The sequence below is a fragment of the Micromys minutus genome, assembly GCF_963924665.1.
Source record: "Micromys minutus genome assembly, chromosome: 10".
Taxonomy (NCBI): Eukaryota; Metazoa; Chordata; class Mammalia; order Rodentia; family Muridae; genus Micromys; species Micromys minutus.
This window is the reverse complement of record NC_137979.1, coordinates 55,007,467-55,029,315: the sequence shown is the minus strand read 5'-3', so window position 1 is coordinate 55,029,315 and position 21,849 is coordinate 55,007,467. Positions and strand designations below refer to the sequence as shown.

Here is a 21,849-nt window from a genome sequence, read left to right as displayed (position 1 = left end):
TCCTGAAGTACTGGAATTGTGTAGCCTACCAGGCTGGGCTCACTTCAGTGGTTTTGCTGTCTTGCTTGGTCTTACACATTTGCTGAGCCTCGCAACTGCCAACACCAGCTAATTCTGCAATAGATCAGGGAGAAACACCTTCCCCACCGCTAGTCATTTCCAATTTTGTCCTTGCCCAGGCTTGCTGCCCACTCCTCTCCTTCAGCCCCTGGATCTGGGCATCCCGCATGCTTCTCACGATGGGCACTGTGTGGCCTTTTCCTACTCAGCATTCTACACTCCTCCTGCACAGCTGCGTTGGCCCCATTGTATGCACTTACCACCTGTATTCATCTGTCCGTTAGTTCATGGGGGTTTTAGTTTTTTTTTTTAAACGTATGAGCATGGGTGTTTGGTTGACAGGTATGTATGTTCTATGTGTGCAGGCCAGAAGAGGTGAGCAGGTCCTCTTGAACTAGACTTATAGATGGTTGTGAGCCGCCACATGGGTGTTGGGACTTGACCCTGGGTCCTCCGAAAGAACAACAGAACCATCTCTCCAGGTCTTTGGATTGTTTTGGCTTCGGGATTTATGAATACTGCAGTGAACATTCTTATCCGTGTCTTATCTGTTTATTTAACGCTTCAATATGAGTGTGCACAAATACTCCTGTGTGTGCATACATGTATACTTTGGGTGCTTGAACACATGTCTGCCATTATGTTTGGAAGCCTGAGAGATTGACCCCAGGAGTCTGCTTTGGTCTTTCTCTGTCTTATTCATCAAGTCAGGAGCTCTCAATTGAACCCAGGTCTTACCAATATGGCTAACCTGGCTCTCTACTATCTTTACCTCCCCAAGGGCAGGATCACAGGCAGGCTCCCCGGCCACCTTATTGATTGATTGATTGATTGATTTATACTTAGCAAAAGTTATATAACACAGAATGTTACCATTTTAGCCCTTTGAGTGCACTGTTTAGTGAACAAGTGTACCCACGTTCCCCCAAGTTGAAACTGTGCACTTCGTTACTAACCCCCATTCTCCCAGTGTCCGGTGACCACCCTTTCCCCGCATGCCTTTCCGTGTCTGATGGCTCTAGGTTCCTCGTGCAAGTGTAACCATAGGATTAGCCCCTCTGTGGGCTGCTTCACTTAATAGAACTCCTGTCCTACTCAGCATGTGATTGCTGTGAGGAGACACCGTACCAAGCGGTGAAAGCACTTCACTGGCGCCGGCTTCCAGAGGTTGAGTCCATTACCGTGAGCGGACATGGTGCTGGAGACTTGGCTTCCAGTTCTCCCAGATAAGAGCTCAGTCAGCCACTGGATTCACAGTCAGCAGGAAGAGAGCTGCTTTGGGTGTGAAATGAGCTTTATGAAATCTCAAAGCCCCCCCCCCACCAACACGCTTCCTCCAACAAGGCCATATGGCCTAATATTTTCAAATAGCAAAATGCCCTGATGACCAAGTCTTCAAATCTATGATCCTATGAGGGGCAGGGGACAGATTCTCATTCGAACCACCAAAGCGCCTTCAAGGTTTGTCCACGTAGCTTGCTTTCTGTTGCTGTGCTAAAAACCACCACCACCCAAAAACAACCTGGGGAGGGAAGGGTTTATTTGGTTCGAATTGCCAGCTCGCAGTCCATGGCTGAGGAAGGCAGAGACAAGAACTCAGGCAGGAGCAGAAACCATGGAGAGGCCCTGCTTATGGGCTTGCTTCCAGTCTGATGTTCAGTTACACTCCTGACACAGTCCAGGTCCACCGCAGTGGACTGGGCCCTCTTCTATAAATAATCAATCAAGAAAATGGCCCACAGATGGAGCACAGGCCAACCTGACTGAGGCAACCCTTCCCTCCTGACCTGAGATTCCCTCAGATAGCTCTGGGTTGTTTCCCGTTGGTGGCTGAAGCTAAGAGATTCTTTCATAGAGGACGTGTCTGTACGCCACAGGTGTTTGCCCTCTGTGCCATCTTGAGTTGTTTTTCACCTTTTGACTCTGATGAACAAGTGCTTATTTAATTTAGTTACAAGTGATTAACTTTGTATAAGCAAGGGGTGTGGATTCAGATCAATAGATTACTGAAGAAAATCACTGGCCTGCGATTTCTAGCCAAAGACTATCTGTCTCAGTAGTTACGGGATGAGCTCTAGCTAGGATGAAGTTGTGTGGCCTCTACCAGTGTATGTACACACACACACACACACACACACCCCGTTACTTGCTTACTGATGACACCATCTTTATTTTCTCAGGAAATATTGACACATTGAATCATTAGAATCCTCATACCAATGCATCTTGGTGCATTTTTGGGTTCAGCCAATCATTGGGGAGTGCATATAAAATTGGGAAGAGAGTAAGGATTTTGGGGGTCCTCTTGTTTTGTTTTGTTTACTCTCTCTCAGTCCAGAGGAACAAAATCCCCCTGGTTCTTATGACACTAAGTTCTCCCAACAGCCAGGTATCTTCTAAGCATCTGCTGTTGGCTTTCAAATATTCCAAGGACTTTTGGGCCGGAAGAGGCAGATAAGGATGTACAGAAGGTGAGGGGTCTCTACACACAACCAACTGAAGCAGGCAGAAGGACTCGGGCATGAGGAGAAGCACTGTGTAGGAAGTCGTAGAGAGGAGCCATACATCCCCAAGAACCTGTGTGAATCGTTCAGGAAGTGTTTGCTATAGATAAGTTCTCAGCCAGAAAGAACAGGGGAGCTGGTAAGATGGCTCTGTGGGTAGAGGCCATTGCTGTGATTTCAGTTTGATCCCTGGGACCCACAGGAGTGGTTGTTAGGAGCTGTGCCCTATGTATCGTTGGAGGGCAGAACAGCATCCACATAGTTAGTGGATAAGTGCTTTAAGCATGGTGGTAGCCAATCCAGTTTATGGCAGAGTAGACTCAGGAGCCAAACCATTTCTGGTACCCAACAACTCCCATATCCCATAAGTGAGACATGGTCCCCTTTTCTCCATCGACATGGAATAGTTTGATGTCCTGGTGCTCAGTGACTCGTCTTGGAAGAAGATGCTCAGCAAGTGAGTGTAGCCCACCTGATCTTTATCTCCTCTTCTCTCCACTCATTTCCTGCTGGCTGTCATCTTCCTGGGCTGTCTTCCTCATGCAGGGGAAAACTTAGGATTCTGGGAAGCCTGTGAGGATCTGAAGTATGGTGATCAGTCCAAGGTCAAGGAGAAAGCAGAGGAGATCTACAAGTAAGTCCTGGCTGAGTCCTGGGAAAGCTCCCTCTCATGTGTGGGGACGGAATGAGGATTGGGGAGGTCTTATCCCCTGGTGGCTGGCTGGGCTCTGGGCAGCATCAGTCATTGGACCCACCATGCCATAAATGCCTCCCTATTGTTTGGGAGGTTTGAGGGTTTCTCTGAAGGGAGCTAACTGAGATGGATGGTGGAATTTTCCTATTCCCATTGGTTTGTGTCCAGGGATTATAAGAGCAAGCCACCCTGAACTGCAGTGTAGTTAGTGGTGTGTGTGTGTGTGTGTGTGTGTGTGTGTGTGTGTGTGTCACCTCCATCTACCCCTCCAGCTTCTGGCTTGCTCTCCTAGAACATCAAAGTTGAACATTCCATTCTCAAGTCTGCTGTGGTCATATTCTAGCATCTGGGAAAAGCTCATTGACCTCTCCAAAGTTTAAAGCCTTCAGCGTCTCTTAACCAACCGAGGCCCATGTCTGGGCCTGTTACCCTTTGCACCTCTGTGCCTCGGGCATCTCCTTTGACGGAAGTTTCCCATCCTCTGCAGGCTGTTCCTTGCACCAGGTGCAAGGCGATGGATCAACATAGACGGTAAAACCATGGACATCACCGTGAAGGGGCTGAGGCATCCCCACCGCTATGTGTTGGACGCAGCGCAGACCCACATTTACATGCTCATGAAGAAGGTAGGCAGGCCTGTGCTGAGGATGCTCAGTGGCCAGGGAGCCCCACTCCGTTACCAGGAAAGCTCCTTAGATGTGGGAAAGGGGAGGTGGCATGTGGATACATGTGGATACTTTGTTGCTAGTAGCATGAGACAGGACTGCCCGCAGTTTCTCACCCACCAACCAGCCTAGACCTTCCTTGGAAACCCCCATAGAAGCTGTTTGCATCTATGGGCTCCTCCGGCTGTAAAAGTGTTGCAGGCAGTATCTGTGACAGTAAGACAGACTGAAATAGTTGATGAGAGCTTATGGGGCAGAGTCTCTGCGTAAAGCAAGACATTTGTCCTCAAAAAGATCCTGAGGGAGGCTCTTCCAGAGTCAGGTCTCAGCATGGGTGGAGATGGGATGCCAGTCCCTGCTCCAACAGATCAGATAGATGCTTGACTCTTGGTCTTTACTTCACAGTTCTCATGGGTCTGATTAAACATAATATTGGAGGGTTTGATGTTAGACTGTTCAGTTCAGGTAGACCTTGTGAGAATTCAGGTAGCTTCTGGATCATTGGGAAGTGGAAATGGGGTGAGGACTTCCAAAGATTTGTCATGATTTTGTGTGTGTGTGTGTGTGTGTGTATGCACGAGTGTGCGCACGTGTGTCATGAAGTTTGGTGGTAAGCATCTTTACTAAATGTGACATCTTGCTGGCCACACAAAATCTCAAGACAGGGCTTTTGCGCACTTCACTGACTTGCCATTATGACAATTTATCCCCTGTGGCATCTCCAACAGCTTTGTCACATGATATAGATGGGTAGGAACGGTTAAGTATTTATCACCGTCTCTTCTCTGTACCTAGTCTCTTCCTGTTATAAAGCGATGCGTTTGTTTTGAAATCATCGTCACTTACAACTTTCAGCAAATACGTTGGCCATTCCCCCTCCCCCCCTTTTCTCACCAGTGGGTTTTCCCTGAGTTTTTTTTTTTTTTTTAACTAGAAGATCTATAATAAGGTTTCTTTAATAATAGTCTTCCTTAATGTTTTTGTTGTGGTTGCTTTCGTTTGTTTTTTTGTTTTGGTTCTTTAAAACATAGTTTGCAGGGATTGGAGCGAGGGCTTAGTAGGTAAAGGGCTTTCTGTGCAAGCGTGAGGACTAGAGCTTACATTGCCAGAACCATATTCAAGGAAGACAGAGACGGGAGGATCTGGAGGGCTTTGCTCGCAGCGTAGCCGTCATGGAGGCAAGAGCCTGTCTCGGAAGTAAAGTGGAGACACTCAGTGTTGACCACTGCACATGTGGGCAGACGTGCACACTCTGCACATGTGGACTAGCTGAGATGAGGCCGAGGCACTTGTGAAAGGAATGCTGTATATGTCTGTAGTCTCTGGGGTTTAATAAACCTTTGAGACTGTTCTCAGTTGCTGGGTTGCTGTAGTGGGCATTTCCCATCTTATCTGGAGTTTCCAGCTGCCTTGGAGGTTCCAGACAACTGGGGAGCAACTTCCCTACCCTCCTCAGATTTTCTAGGAAGCACCCTCCCCCCCAAGAACAGCCTAAACCCTGGTCCTCTCAGTATTTTGCATGGTAGCAGCTTCCTTTCTACCCCAAACACCAGAAAGAAATGGGTGTTAATGGGTGTTAGAAGTGGGCTTCATCTCCATGGCAACTAAGGGTGGGAGGTTAATGCCATCTTATCTCTTGTTAGCCTCAGCACCGGCTCACAGCTCCGAGGGGGATTTTAGTGTTGGGGTAATGGAGGTGAACTGTGGTCCTGAAGATTCAGATGGTTGTCCTATCCTTTAGATTCGTGATTAGGTAGGACAGAGGTGGTCCCGAGAATGTGCCTTGGAGTTCTCTGGGAGAATTTGATATTGCCTGGTCTTAGGGACCATACCTGAGAACCAATGCTCTCAATACCTCCCCAAACACCCCACATTCAAGGGGACAGATTCCCTTCACGTGGCTGTCCTACCAGGGGAAGAGCTCAGAAATGGGAGCACACTGTGCCTGCCTGACACAGTCCAAACAGAGAGGCTCATCGCCGCTGCTCTCCTCTTGTTCCCACCAGGATTCCTACGCTCGCTATTTGAAATCTCCGATTTATAAGGAAATGCTGGCCAAAGCTATCGAGCCACAGGAAACCACCAAGAGAAGGCAAGTGGAAAGTCTTTAATCGCTGGCTGCCTGCTGCTTACTTGAGAGATGTGAGACTCTCTTTTGCAGGAAATGGCTAGAGCTGAGCGGATTTGCTTGATGACAATGTTGGGGGCTGGAAAGACTTGTGCAGTGAAAGAATGCCTCATTTGCTTAGAAATATCCTCCAGCAAGATTCCCCCAGTAATTGCCTCTGGTAAATGAAGTCACGTTTCTCTGTAGGGCCCTGGTTATCAGACTGAAAATTACAATTACAGTCATCTACAAGCATCGCAAATGGAACTTCTGGTTGTTTTTTGTTGTTGTTTTGTTTTGTTTTATTACCCTCAACCTCTACCACCAAACCGATGAATAAGAATTAATTAAGGCATGCCCTTGTACCTCTGTTGTTTCAAGACTGGAGGGGGTGTGTGGGGAATTTCACACTGAGAGAAAATTCGAGGCAGGAGAAGCAAACAGTAATTCTCCAAGTGTTGGTGCCTCTGGGGACTACTTTTTAGAAGTCCCTTAACTAGTTGGAAATTTCTGTCCCCTCACAGAGACATCAGAAGAATGGATGGTACCATATTCTGAGGCACAAATTAAACTCTTTTTTTTTGGGTGGGGGGGATATAAGGATTATTTAAAGATTTAAAGAATAAGGAATAATAGCTTGAACAAAACCGTGAAACTCTGCCAGAGTATTTTTTCAAAACACAATTATTTGTGGTCCATGTCTCCTCCCCATCCCCTGTGGCTAAAATCGCCCTGTTTGTTAACTGATGCTGAGGCCAATTCCAGCATCTTCAGTCAACTCAAAATCGGGGCAGGGGTGGGGTGGGGTGGGAGTGAGCTAGACCATCAAAGGAGTTTATGAGCAAATATGTCTGCCACTCTGTCCTTGAGGATGACAGACCTTGTAGCAGTGTTCTAGGGTTACAGAGTAAGGAACAAAGTCTAGTGTGCTGGAAACTCTGACAGAGAGCCACAACAGCCCAGACATCCTGACAGAAATGAGCTGGGGACAGGCTAGGGGACTGGTTGTCTCATGCGTCCTAATGTTTTCTAAGTTGGGGTAGGCATGGAAATTCAGAGACGATTATTATTGGGCACAGCTGGGCCCTTGACTGATGGGGGTGTCAGGGACCCCTACTGGAGCACTTGATTTTGGACATCACAGTCTGAGAACGATATCCCTGTTGTGAGTGAGAACAGTGTGAATGCTCATTCAGTATGACCCTTGACTCGTGTCTAGGTGGGGATGCAGGGGGTGGGAATCTGTCCCCTGGCTCACAGGTATGAGGAAATCTATTAGAAGTTAAGGTGCAGACCTTCTCTTTGGCAGAGTTGTCAGCATAGCTGGTGCCCAGTTTTTAAAATGAGCATCCTACCTCCGTGATGTAAAGACAAGGGATCTGGGGCTCAAGTAATCTAGAAATTAGGGGTAGGTCCTGGATCTTTAGTCTGTCGTTGCTGCAAAAATGCTAGCTCCCCAAAACTATGTGGGTCCCTGAGACTGTATGTCTCAGCTCCATGCTTTAAGCCCTTAAAACCTTGCCCTGGTTCCTAGGATGTGGTAGCCAGTTTGGTCATAGGAATCCACATTGGCTTTGGAATAAATTTCTAATACATCCCGAGATACGGCACGGGGCAAGGGTGGCTGCAGCCTCTTACCTACTTACCTCTAAGGAAACTTGCACTTCAGCCCAGCCCTGTGGGACAGCTCAGCTTTCTTTACTTCTGCACATGTTTGCACATGTGTGTGAAGGCCGGAGGACAGCTGTAGGTGTTATTCCTCCCACTCTAATGTTGTTTTGTTTGTTTGTTTGTTTTGTTTTGTTGGAATTTTTTTTTCTTTTCTTTCTTTTTTTACTTTTCTCTTTTGTTTCTTTTATTCTTTTTTTTTTTTTTTTTTTTTTTTTTTGAGATAGAGCCTCTCACTGGCCTAGAGCTAATTTGTTAGGTAAGGCTGGATAGCTAACAAGCACCCCAGTGTTCTGCATTCTTCTCTCTTCCCCTTCTAATCTACCTGTTGGCATTTTATCTCGCAACAGTTACCTGGCAACAGCCAGGTGTGCCTGACTCACTATAAAAGGGGCTGCTCATCCCCTCCTCTCTCTTGTCTCTTCTCTTGTTCCTTACCCCTTTCCCCCTCTCCATTCCCATCCCCCTCTCTTTCCATGTGCTCATGCCCCTTCCCCACCTCGCTGCCTTTCTGTCTTTACTCCCTCAACTCCCCTCTCCATGCCCTAAATAAATTCTGTTCTATACTATACCATCATGTGTCTGGTCCCTCGGGGAAAGGATGCCCCAGCATGGGCCCACAGAGGCACCTCCTTCCCCCACATCATACTGTGTGTTCACCAAATATATCCCTGGCTTCTTTCTTTTCTTTCTTTCTTTCTTCTTTTTTTTTTTTTTTTTTTTTTTTACAAAACACAACACTAACCACTACACTGGGTTTTTGTTGTTGTTTTTTCTGGTTTTGTTTGTTTGTTTGTTTGTTTTAATATGGGTCTGGGGACCAAGCTCTGGCTGTCAAGGGAGCTATCGCCACACCCTTGGAGCTTGGCTTTTAAAACAAGTGCTCTGAAGCCTTCTTCCTCAAGACTCCAGGAGTCTATCACCCAACCCCACCATGCCCTCTTCTTTAAAGATCTTTCAAAGATCTCATTGAGATCTTGAAGATCTTGTATTGATAGAACAAACTGATCACTCATCGAAGTAGAAGGTGTGTCTGTAACCATTATCATCTCCAAAGAGTCTTCCTTGTATTTCACCTGAAGTCTGGTGGCTGTTGTCTTCACTATGGTTCCAACTGTTGAGCCATGGTTCTGGAGATCTTGGAAGGTCACTGGGAAAATGAGAGGACATGTCCAAACTCTAACCTTCTAGCCCAACCTCCCCCAGGTGTGTTGCTGTCACTAAGCAAGTGATGGGGTTTTCTACCAACCATTCGCCTGTCTTTCTCTGTAGCTCCACCCTCCCATTTATGAGGCGTCACCTACGCTCCAGCCCAAGCCCCGTCGTTCTTCGTCAGCTAGAAGAAGAAGAGAAAGCTCGAGAAGCAGCCAACACCGTGGATATCACCCAGGTCATGAGCAAGCTGGACCGCAGGAGCTTACTCAAAAAGGAGCTGCCTCCTAAATGAACGTCTGATTTCTGGGGATGGGGTGGGAGTCATGCACTTAGGAGAGGCACTTACAACCCCCCCCCCACCAAAAGGATTCGAGTTTAGAAAATTCATTCTTTGTCAGCAAAATGTAGGGTTCAGAGGGGACTTCCCAGATCAAGAGTTACCTGGCTTTGTTTTCCTACTCCAGGTCACAAAGTTAGTAGCAGTGCCCGCCCACATTGCTTTAGGGAGCTTGTGTTCTAGAAGTGTAGGAGAAAAGGCATTGTATGTTACCTTCAAGAAACTGACCCTTCATCTTCCAAGGCTACTTTTCCAGAAGTGTGTATGTAGAATAGCTGTGTGAAGCTCCTCACACCATCTCTCCAATTTAGATGCCACTTCTGAAGCAACTTGTGATCCCTCCACATGGCCGTTTTACTTTGAAGGCCCTTCCCTGGTCTCCCCTGCTACATCTGCCTAGGGAGAGATACCTTTCCTAGAGAGCTTGTTCTTAGCCATGGTTGCTTCTTTTCTTTCTATTTTCCCATCCCCCTTAGGCATAATGTATGGATAAATAACTTCTAGGAATGAAAGACACAGGTCAGAGGAGACTAGGAGAAGTGTCCTGTTGAGGGTATCTTTTTGTTCAAAGAAGAAAGGCAATGATGGTTGCAATGGGGGGGGCGTGGGGGGAGAATGGTGGATGTCAGATATATTTCTGGCAATATTTTCTAGAATTTGGAGCTACCTTTCTCTACAGCTATAGACAATACCATCTCAGCACTCTGGAGAAGCAGCTCAATCCATGACTTCGAGTCCCACAAGGTTGTTTTCAAAGATAACTGCAAAGAAGAATGAGACCAGTGTAGGAGAACAGTCTTCTAAAGTAGGAACACTCACACATCCCACACACTCATTGAGTACCTACTATGTGCAAGGCTTGGGTGAACAAAAGCAACACTGTTCTTCTCATGTAGGGCTTGTGGTCCGGGTCTGACCAAAGAAGTTAACCTCTCAGGTAGCCTTTGTGGTTTAGGAGTGGGCCACAAACTTGCCGACATGAGCATTTATTGCTCAAATGGATGGGGTCATCTCTGTGGCCCTGTTGGTTTTATGGCTTGGTTTTTCCCTATGTCTGGAGTTTGGCTTACAGAAGCTTAAGCTGGAAGGAACAGGACTTGTTTGCTCTGCTTCATGTAACCCATCCTCCAACAGCCCCGCCTAGGTGTGACCTTAGGGTGGCGGCAGGATTACCATGGACAAAGTAGAGATGCATGCCTATGGCTTTTCTCATCTATCTTTTCCTGGACAGAGAAAGTCACAGAGGCCTCCTAGGTTAAAGGAGTGAGGAAACAGGGCTAGGGCTGCAGATGACTGAGTCGAGTGCTTGCCTTGTGTACATAAAGTCATGGGTTCAATCCCCAGCACCATATAAAACCAACCATGGTGGTACACAGCTGTAATCCCAGACCTCGGAAGGTGGAGGTCTATTATGGACTATTGTGAGTTCACGGTCATTCCTATGTGCATAATAAATTTGAGGCCGGCCTGGGCTACATGAGACCTTGTGTCTAAACAGGGAAAAGGAGTAGGGAAATAGACTCAATTTTATTTTTAGTAAAAATATGTCAGAGACCCATTGAAAAATACGTGGATAATGGGACGTGTATAGAATCGAGTTCACTGTAGTAACTGTTAACTCAAAACAGGATAAAACCTGTTGATAGGTTATGAAAGAAACAGGTATGATATCATGATAAAGAAGTTGTGTTCAAGTAGACTTATGCCTCTTTTAAACAGTGGCTAAGGAACAGAGGATGAGAAAGAATTTTCACAGGATGTGAACCAAACAAGAACTTTCCACAGAGAGAGAGGGACTGTAAGGACAAAGCCCAGGTGTGGGAAATGGTTCAGGGTGAACTGAGAAGCCAGGTGGAGGGAGTCTGGTGGATGAGGAAGAAATGGTACCAGGAGATAGATGGACCGGACTGAGAAGTGGGCGGGTCAGGTCACTCAAGACTGTCTAGCCAATACAAGTAGTTTGCAATCATTGGTTCCATGCTAGCAAGATAATCCCGACCTCAAAGGGGAGAACAAGCATTTCCAAAGCTCACAAGCTACTCTGAGATGTCACCAAGAGACATGTCTTTTAAAAATATTTTTTTGGATATTTATATTGGAGTTTCCCAGAAGAAGCTTCAGGTTATAAACCTAGTGATATAAGGAGGGGGACAGAAATCTAGCCCCCCTCTTAGAGTCTAATGCCCAAGATCTAGCAAGTTCTATACATGTGTGGCACATGACTGGATGTATGGATGAATGAATAAATGAATGAAGAATGAATGAATGAATGAATGAATGAATGAGTGAGTGGTTGGATGGATGGATGGATGGATGGATGGATGGATGGATGGATGGTTGGATGGATGGTTGGATGGATGGATAGATGGTTGGATGGATGGATAGATGGTTGGATGGATGGATGGATGGATGGATGGATGGATGGATGGATGGATGGATGGAAAAAACTCTGGATTCTGAGGAAGATTCTTGGGTCCTGGTCCCAGTTTTAACACAAGCCATGTAGTCCTGAGCAACTCACAGGGCCTCTCTGCTTTCTACTCATTTATGGAAAGAGAGACTGTCTCAAGATCCCTTCCAAAACTGGGATACCAATTTTACTTGAATATTTAGAATAGGAGGAGGAAATTTAGGTAACTTTTAAAAATTTACATTAAGACAACCATAAATATATTATGAAATAGAATGCAAGATGCACATGAATTTTTAAGGCTAACATTGGAGACATCAAAGTCATTTCATGCTTGGCTATGCAGGTTCAGGAGCTGCCCCCCTAAGACTCCTGGGGGATGCGTGTTTACCCAGCTCTCCTGCTGTTTGGCCTACTTAAGTGGGGGAAGCTGGAGAAGCTAGAAGCCAGAGAGTGTTTGTTGTTCCCTCTAATCAGTCCACATGAGCTGAGCTCATGCCAGCAGCATGGTGGAACCAATGAGTTTGTCAGGAACTACTCAGGGCACCGCTGCCAAGGTCCGGCTCATCTGTGGTCTCTCCATCGGCCACCCTGCTCCCTACGCTTGTGCTTCTCGAACCTGTCATTCTCCGGATGACAACAGAGTCGGGTTCTTTCCCACATACGTGGGAATCTACTCAGCTTTGGAGGTACAAGGTCCTAGGATCAGTGAGTCATGGGCAGTAGAGTAGGTGAACATTCTCTACACAGTGAATGAAGGTACAGAGGCCTGAGCATTATCCAAAGGAGAGATACAAGACAGAAGCAACCCACAATAAGAGGAGGAGGAAGAAGAAAAGGAGAAGGAAGAGGAGAAGAGGCGGGGGTGAGAAAATGTATGCAAATAGAGACTAAATATATACATATATGTATACTTACATTGTATATATATATGTATATATATATATATATATAAAATTTAGTTTTGAGACAAGGTCATAATATGTAGCTCTGGCTGGATTAGAACTCACTATGTCTAATGGAGTGTCCTTGAACTCACAGAGCGCCACCTGCTTCTACCTCCAAAGTGCAGGGACTAAGGGTATGTACCACCACAGGTAGCTTTTAAAGAACAGCTTTTTTAAAAATAAGGATCAGCATAAGATTATGAGGGATAACAATATGCAAAGTGGTCTTGGTCCTCAAGGGGTTAATGATGTGTGGGTGCAAATAGCTGTACCATAAACCAAAGTGTAATTAGAGACTTGTCTGTGTGTATAGCTTAAGCCAGAGTAAGGAGGGAGTTGTTTGGCCTGAGAGAAGCTTCCAGAAGCTGTGTGATCAGAAGATGTGTCAGGCTCAGGTTAGGTATGGTGGCACACACCTTTAAACCTAGCGGTGGACAGGCAGATTTCTATGAGTGAGAGGCCAGTCTGCTCTTCACATGGCTTCCAGGATGGCAAGAGATGCGTAGTGAGACCCTTTCTCAGCCAACACAAAGAACGAACAATGAAGAGGCTTGGGCGCCAGCACCATCTTTCTCCTGTGTTCCAGCCACTCAGGTGCTGCCGTCAGGGGCTGGGGACAGGAGACAGGGGTGAGGAGAAGAGAGAGGTCCCCTTTGCTTACTTACAGATAACAGGAAAGACAAGAATGTGGGCAGTTGAGTTATAAGCCCCATGATGCTTTGGGAGGTCATAGTAGGAACCACTAGCCTGTGGAAGAGTAAAAGCTTTAAGGTGACTAGAGGGTCCCTAAGGCAGGTAGTTGGTGTACGTGTCCCAGTGGGTAACCTGGACTTCGTATGTCTGTATGGCCTCCGTGAACCTCAACTCCAAGCATCAGCTCTTCTCTCTCACTCCTACCCCACCTCAGTGTCAGAGTCTGACAGTGCTGTCTCAAGTTCTGTAAGAAGATTCGCAGGCTTGGTGGCAAAGGGGCCAGATGTTCCTTTTTAATTCTTAGATGTTAAAGAGCATCTGGGGCTGCTGTCACAGCTCTAATGGGGTCAATGGCTCCTGCTAAGTTGTTACCAAAAGCAAAGCTAACAGCAGCCCCTCGGGGCCCATTTGTATCTCCAGTAGCACATACTCAGGTAATGTTATTACTGTATTTAAATCACTACAGTGGCCATTGATTGTGTCCTGTTCTCAGACACCATCTCATTAACGGAGGAATTTAACCACATCACAAGCTTCTCTGCCCACGGGGGCTAACTAGGCTAGATTATATCATTTTTCTAAGGTTATGGGATGTCCTCTGTGGAATTCTGTTTTCCTGTTTGACTTTTGCAGAAAGCACTGCTTTCATTATGCGTATTAAGTAAAAGACACAAGAGCCAGGGGCAGGAAAATAAGGGTAAAGCACTTAGAATCATGGCCAGCACATGGGAAACGCTCAGCAACTGATCACGGCTAGTCACCATCGCTACTGCCAACATCATTTTTACGGCCATTACCGTCATCACCATCTTGTCATCATCATCACCACCACACTCACCATCCCCATCCCCATCATCCTGTTATCATCAGCACCACCATGCTCACCATCCCCATCCCCATCATCCTGTTATCATCGGCCCCACCAGCATCATCACCATCATGGTCATCATTGTCATCACCATCGCCGTCACGACCAAAGTAACAATCCCCATTTCCGTCACTCCCCACTACCATTCCCACCATCTTCACCATCATTACCTCCACCACCACCACCAACCACCCCCATAACAGAAGCAGCACTGTCACCACCTCCATCACCATGGTCACCACCACTACTCTTCCCTCCATCCTCATTACGCTCCCTATATGCTTCATGGTCTTGAAGTGAGCAGCTGCTTTCTTCTGTTAGTGTTGTTTCTGGTTTACTCAGTTATAAACGGAGGCATACTTAAATTACTGTCATCCCAAACCACCTTAGCTCTTTGCTGTCTCAGTGTCTAGACAGCATTCCATCATGTGTGAGGGTATAATATCCTCTAATGACGGCTTCTAAGAGAGGACTCAGTAACTATGTGGGGACCAATTTCTATGGCTGAAGCAAGGGTCAGTCCTGGCTAAGATGGTCTTGTGCTAGACTGTGTTTGGTAGGATGGCTAGCCGAAGAAATAATGTGGTCACCTAAGCTGTCTTTTACGGGACCCGCTTTTCTTGCTCTTGGAGAATAGGGAGAGGGGCCGACAGGAAGAGACTGAAGGGGGGCTGGGTCCTTGCACGCTGAACATGGTCACTGGTCTTTGACTTCTCAGCTAGATTCTGACGGGACAAGAATGAGTGGAGACGCTGAACCATCTGCTTCGTCTTCCATTAAAAACTCCATGACTGTGTCTTCCTCATTTCACGCTCCTGCCATCCCTCTCTCTTGCATAACAATAAAAAAAAAAGTTCTGTTCACACCGGTTCCAAACCAGGTTCTCTTCGTCTGTGTCCTGTCTCTGCCGTCTGCACCACCTGTCTTGCACGCCGCTGCTTTGCTGCTCACATCATTGGTAGGAGGCGCAGGAACTGGAGGGTTGGGTTACTGAGTGCAGGCCCGGGCCTCCATGGGAAGGAATGGAGTGGACACTCAGAGAAAGAGCTAGGGGAGAAAAAAAAACTGTCCTGAACCAACCAGGAAAGTGGCCACTGGCCCAGAAGAGACCATTTCTGTCCAGGTAGGTGATGAAGGGAAGACAGTGGCCGACTTCCTTACCAGGCTTGTTCATCCTGAAAGGGAGAAGGTTCTAGAGAAAAGGTGAGATGGTGAAGGGAGAGAGAGGGGGAAGGAAAGAGGAGGAGAAAGGAATAGTCAAGCCATATACTCTTGGTTAAGTTACTTTATCTCCAGGAGCCTCAGACTTCTTGTCTGTATGGTGGGGTGGTCTCAGGAGTTCACGACACAATCCAAGGCAGAGAGGTTCAAATGCACCTAGTAGGTACCTTACCCCTACCCCATTAGTTCACTTTCCAGGACATAGAAACCACTCAGGCAGTTTGATGGCAACTTGTGTTAGTAGTAACAGCAGGGGCTTTTGGGTCACACACCTAGGCTCAGAAGTACATTTTGTCACTGTCTTAATTTTCTATTGCTGTGTTACAAATGAGCTCATACCCCTCAGCTGTCCTTCAGTCTTGACTTGCCACTGGTTCCGGGTTGTTCTAATGACCTTGAGACCAGGTCTTACTCTGAAGCCGGTCGCCTCCTGCTCAGGGCTCAGGCAGCCCTCCTTCAGTCTTGGGGTCTGAGCAAGACAGCTGTGTGGTTGTTGCAGGGAAGTTCTGTTCCTTATTGTAGTTCTCCATAGGCCTCTCTTGGAAGCAGTAGTGGTTCAGCTGTCCCTAAGACACCACCCACCTCTCCTCAGGACCTCTGCCCATGCCAGGTTTTCCTGTGGTAAATGCCTATGGCAGGCCTTCAGAAGGGACCCAGCAGCCCACACCAGTCGGCCCTTGTGGCCTACAAAGGAAGAGAGACAGTTAAGAGCTTAGCGAAATCCCAGCTTTAATTTCCTTGCTCAACTTGGAAAATGCTCCTGCAGGTTCCCTGAGCTGAAGAAATGCCACGCCCCCAACCCTTTCTGTACAATACTCTGAACTCTGGGGCCATGCTGGCTGGTCTTCTTGTAAGACCTGCTTCTTTCCTGTGAGCTCCTCAGGCTCCACACCCAGCCATTTCCCTCCTCTGTTTCCAGTCTGAAGAGGTACCTGGGCAGGATTGGTTGCCAGTGTGGACACGGGTGGGTGTGGTCTCAGACACGGAGGCTGAGCTGGTCTCCCCATTTGCAATGACTAGTTAAAGTTAAACTGTTGAAGTTAAAAGTCTGGATGGGGATGGCTCAGTGAGAAAGCAGTTGCCTAGCATGGGCAAAGTCATGAGTTTAATTCCCAGCAGTGTGTACACACACACACACACACACACACACACACACACACACCAAACAACAACAGAATAGTGTCAAACACTCCAGGTCTAAACCTATGGTGTTCAATGAAGAGGTGACCTGAGGTAGGAAAGACAAAAAAAATCTCTGTTTGGGGGGGGGGGAAATCTAGTTTATCAAGGGTTGCACTCCAGCATCCCAGGTCTGGAAGAAAGTCAGTTTGTGGCAGATGGATCCTGGCAAGAGGTCTTTGTATGGTTCACAGTACCACTATCACAGGTACCCCAGGGTAACTTTTTCAATCAGTCCCTCCTGGAGGCATCCAGAACACATTGGCATCACTGGAAGGAGATCTGGTTAGATGAGGATAGCCCATCCGCTCTGGTGGCTGGAAGGAGATCTGGTTAGATGAGGATAGCCCATCAGCTCTGGTGGCTGGAAGGAGATCTGGTTAGATGAGGATAGCCCGTCGGCCCTGGTGGCTGGAGACATGCCTCCTTACTGAACTTCCTTTTTTCCTTTCCCACAGCCAGGTCAGCACTTGGCTCCCAGCCCTCACCTGGCCGTGTATACGGGGACCTGCGTGCCTCCCTCTCCCTCCAGCCCCTTCTCACCATCCTGCCGCTCCCCCAGGAAGCCCTTTGCTTCCCCAAGTCGTTTTATCCGGCGGCCCAGCATTGCCATCTGCCCCTCGCCCATCCGAGTGGCTTTGGAGGGTTCTTCAGGACTGGAGCCCAAGGGGGAAGCCAGCTGGTCTGGTGCCAACTCTGGGCCCCCGGTCACTGAGAACAGCGAGACCTCGGTAGAGCACTCAAGACCACAAGGCCAGCCCAGAGCCTCTCAAAAAGCCCGGGCAGCTCTGTCCCTTGGCAGGTTTCTGAGACGGGGCTGTTTGGCATCACCAGTTTTTGCCAGGCTGTCACCCAAGTGCCCCTCTGTGTCACACGGGAAGGTACAGCCTCTGGGGGACATGGGCCAACAGCTGCCCAGGCTGAAACCCAAGAAAGTAGCCAAGTAAGAAGCTGAAGGGACTGGTGTTGTGTGCATGTGGACAGAGGGTGTGGGTGTGGATGAGGGTAAGGGTGTGGGTGGGGATTGTGACTTCGTGGTGAGGGTGGACAGATGGGGCTGAAATGAGGATTGTGGGGACCAGTCACAAGTAGCCTAATCATATCCCTAAGTGAACAAATGCCCCCCCACAACCCAGTCCCATCATCTCTCTCTCTCTTCTAGAACTGGGAAAGGGGAGGAGTCTTTTTTCTTTATATTTAGTCTTCACAAGCCCGCCCCATCCCAAGAAGGCTAGTCAAGTGAATTCACTGCATTTGAAACGGGCTTCAGCACTAGTCCCAAGACATGAGTCCCCAGGTACTCCAGTCCTTTCCCATAGCTTAGGTGTCATGGTCTCCTTGGTCCTCACTGACACCTGCCTGCTCTCCTAAAGGGCCTTAAAAAGATACCTGTTCCTGTAGTGGTTTAAGATCTGGAGGGTCAGCTTCCGAGTCTGAAATCTGAGAACCCAAGTGCCCCAAGGCAACCGGTACTGTGTGTACAACAGAAGTCTAGAGGGGTGTTTGGGAAAACCTGGATCCACAGCTAAGTGAGGGAGTGTGGGGGAGGGGGAGGGGACAGTCAGAGGCACCCCTAAACCAATCAACACAATCCTACATTTGGCCCTACCTGGGCCCAGAGAAAGAAATGCTATGTGGGAGCCTTGGGTTGCTATGGAGACCCAGAGAGAGTGTGGGGACAGCAGGGATTACTGGCTACTGTCCCCTTCTTGCCCCTGGCTGGGTGGGGGAGGAAGAGAGGTTACTTCTGTTGCTTTATGAAATGATCAGGTGGCTTTGTTGATTCTCCTCAGCTGGCCCTGTGGGGAAAATGTTCTAGCTCCGAGGCTACTGTCCCACTTCATATGTGGACATGGGGGCCTTGAAAAGGTTTCTTTTCCAGTGTCCCCAAGAGACAGCTTGAAGGGGTTGAGAATTACACGCTGGTATGACAACAGTACAGGGACAGGCTAACTTAATCCAAATCATAAGGACTGAAAAACCAATCTGAGGCATATTTGGGATTGTCTTTGATTCAACAAAATGATGTAAACCCCAGTCGAAGGAGTCCCCAGAGCCAGTGGCTGCACATGCCACTCTGGGTCAGTGTCTGTGGCATGCCTTCCTTGGGATTCTCCCGATCTCATGGGCGCGACTGTCTGCTGTCTCGAGATCACGTGGGGGATTACCTGCCGTTCAGCTTCTTCACTTGTTTCCTTTCTGTCTGAAGCTTTTTCCAGATCAAAATGGAAATGCCTACGGACAGTGGGCCCTGCCTGATGGACTCGGATGACCCCGGAGCAGGAGAGTCTGGTGACCAGACCACAGAAAAGGAAGTCATCTGCCCCTGGGAGAGCCTGGCAGAAGGGAAGGCGGGCTGAGCAGGGCCTTGCGCCAGGAAGATGGTCCTGGCAGACCCCATCAGACCTGGGGCACACTTGCTCTCAATCCCAAGTGCATTAGGATGGCATCAGAGGACTGGAAAAATCGAATGGGGTGGAGTACAGGGACCTGTGCTCTGGCTGACTCCCAACGGCCTCCTTTCCCCTTTCCCTGCCTTTCCCTTGCTTGGCCAGACAGGCATGTGGGCCAGAAGATATCCCTTGCTGCCTTAAAACTAATAAAAGGGTCATTTGGAGGATTTTCTTGGGTTGGGGGCACTGGCATATCCTGGGTTTATTAGTGTTCATAACCTATTACTTGTGAGTTAAGCTCATGACTTCAGTTTTGTGGGCAAGGAGCACCAAAGTCACTTCAAAGAAGTCCCTTGCTGTCTGAACTCCTTTGGACAGGATGTTTTATTAACTGAGTTGCGTGGTGGCAGTTCCTCAGGGTGGCATCACCCAGAAAGGGCAATAGCTAGGCCAAGGGTCACCTGGAACACTGTATTTTCTAAGAGACAAGACAGGGTTTGTTTGGAGGGAGGGGAAAGCATGCATCCGTCCTTCCTTCTTTCCTTCCTTCCTACTTTCCTTTCTTCTACCTTTCCTTTCTTAAGCTTATGTGCATCTGTGTGAGATTCTGTGTGGGTGTGTGCACATCTGAGTGCAGATGCCTGCAGTTGTCCGGAAGAGGGTGTTAGATCTCCGGTATCTGGTGTTATAGGCATTGGTGAGCTGCCTGACACGGATGCTTGGAACCAAACCTGGGGCCTCTGGAAGTTCTTCGCTGCTGAACCATCTCCCCAGTTCTACTCCCGCTGCTTTGTCAAAACACTCGTCAAAAACAAGGGTTTATTTTGCCTCACCGTTTGTAGATGCTTGTGCTGGAGACACCACGGTGGCCAGAGTTTGAGGCAGCTGGTAGCATCTAATCTACAGTGAGAGCTGGATGGTAGCACTTGGCGCACCCTCTTTCTATTTAGTCCCGGATCCCAGCCAATGGGGTGGTGCTGTTCGTATGAAGACCCATATTCAGGATGGGTCTTCCCTGCTCAGTTCAGCTTTCTTGGGAAATGGATAGATGTAGAGGAAGGCTTTCCATCCAATTGACAGTGCAGGTTAACCATCCCAGAGTGGGACCTGGATGAACCAGGCCACCCATAGGGCACTCTCAAATCAAAGTCATTGTCCAAGAAGTCACATGGAGACTTCGAATGGTCCTACATCAGTCTTCAGCTGTGCATGGTCACTGGCTGGGACCTGCAGGGTTGTTGGAGTGGTCTATGCTGCAGCAACCAGATCTTCAATCATTTACCCCTTGCAGCCGGGGTGTGCTGGTCATTTTTCTCTTCTGCTGCATCAGGCTGGAGGTGTGGACCTAGTATGCACTGCTCACCTTCCCCACAGGTGCTCATGCAGCAGATATTTGCTAACTGAGCTCCTACTGGGTGCCTGGCACTGGGCCAGGTCTGAGGAGATAACGGTAAGGCTCCATGGTTTCATCTAATGGTTCTCAACCATGTCGATTTTGTTCCCCCCTGTGTGTTGGGCAGTGCCTGGAAACAATTTAGAAAGTTAAGATTGGGACAGGGAGTGGGCATTGCTACCAGAAGCCAGTAAGTAATGGTCAGGGATGCTGTGTGATGTCCAAACTCCTAGCTAAAGACTATTTGTCCAAAATGTGAGAGGCACCACTACTGAGAAATCTTGGTTCTTATTGAATGGTGAGGAAGAGACGCCACAGCACAGTCTCTTTGTCCCTCTTCCTAATATGACCATACTGAATAAGTCTCTTTTTTAAAATTATATTTTTCAACAGAAAAAGAAAAGAAAACCAATGACCAAACAAACAAACAAACTTGGATTTTGGGCTATACCCTTGACTTTGGTTTCTGCCAACCCTAAAGTATTACCCCACTGGGTTGTCCAGTGATGGTGGTGGGATCTGACCATAATTCAGTGGACAGAGACTCAGGGTAAATGCCGAATAAAACAGCTCTTGAGCTCACATGGACAGTCCTTGAAGGAGAAGAGCTTCCAGTGGCTTTATTAAATCACCCATTCCATTGCTCCCTCTTAGCCCTTAAGTGCATCGGAATTCAATTAGCAGATAAGAGCTCCTGGCTTGATTTCAGTCTCTGACAATTTATCATACTTGAGGCATAAAGAGTGGGGCTGCTCAGTAATCTTACTGCACACACACTTCTAAAAATGGTTATTGGACAAGTGTGTGAGGCAAAACTTGGGCTTGCCAACCTTGGCGGGGCACCCATTAATGCTTCATCTCTTCAGAGGCGTTGCTCACTTTAAATTCTACCAAGTCTCAGCCTCCAGACCCACAAGACAGTCACTCCTCATCTTCTGTCATTGAAATCGTGAAGTGAAGGGGGTGGGGCTGGTTTATCTGATACTCTGATTTGTAGAATCACCTTAAAATGAGATTGTAGGTGAAGCCAACCCAGACCCATAGTCTACCACCAACCAGAGTGTCCAGGAACAAGGGAGTTCTCAAGTATAGATTTGACTATCTGTTCTTATGAGACAATACTTTTAAGCCATCACAGTCCTGAGGAGAACTAAGCCATTCTGGATCCTCAGAACTAACCATAGAAGGCTCTGGAATCCACTGATTGCACCTGTGGTAAAGTCTAGTCTAAAGTTCAGTAAGAAACAGAACTCAGAAGGTAGGAAGCGGCTCATGTCCAGAGAGTTTCCATCTTAGACATGTAGCTAGCTGCCCAAAGACGGGAGGGTCGAGGACAAGTAGGGTCAAAGGAAAAGAAGAAACTCAGCTTGTGTCATGTTGACAAAACACTAACCAGCATAGCTGTTTTTTTTTTTTTTTTTTTTTTTTTTTTTCTCACTAGCTTGAGTTGCATAAGATCTCAAAAGATGACAAACCCTGAGAGAGGTTCTGAGTTTAACCCCAGGAATGGGGCTGCTCTCCTTGCTCTGGAGTAAGCTGAGGAACTGGGTCCCTG

General features: G+C 47.7%; 1 protein-coding gene across 2 annotated transcripts in view; it reads left to right on the top strand.

Moving 5' to 3' along the window:
- The window catches only part of RGS9 (regulator of G protein signaling 9), a gene marked incomplete at both ends in the record, with an annotated part of 66,742 nt that extends 47,874 nt beyond the window's left edge, over positions 1-18,868 (top strand). For both annotated transcript variants that reach the window (XM_080923294.1, XM_080923293.1), the window contains 6 exons: positions 3,111-3,198; positions 3,746-3,884; positions 5,930-6,015; positions 8,971-9,088; positions 16,967-17,451; positions 18,718-18,868. In XM_080923294.1, the coding sequence (XP_080779420.1) occupies positions 3,111-3,198; positions 3,746-3,884; positions 5,930-6,015; positions 8,971-9,088; positions 16,967-17,451; positions 18,718-18,868 (1,067 nt within the window). The remainder of the gene's footprint in view (positions 1-3,110; positions 3,199-3,745; positions 3,885-5,929; positions 6,016-8,970; positions 9,089-16,966; positions 17,452-18,717) is intronic.
- Positions 18,869-21,849: the final 2,981 nt, after the last annotated feature.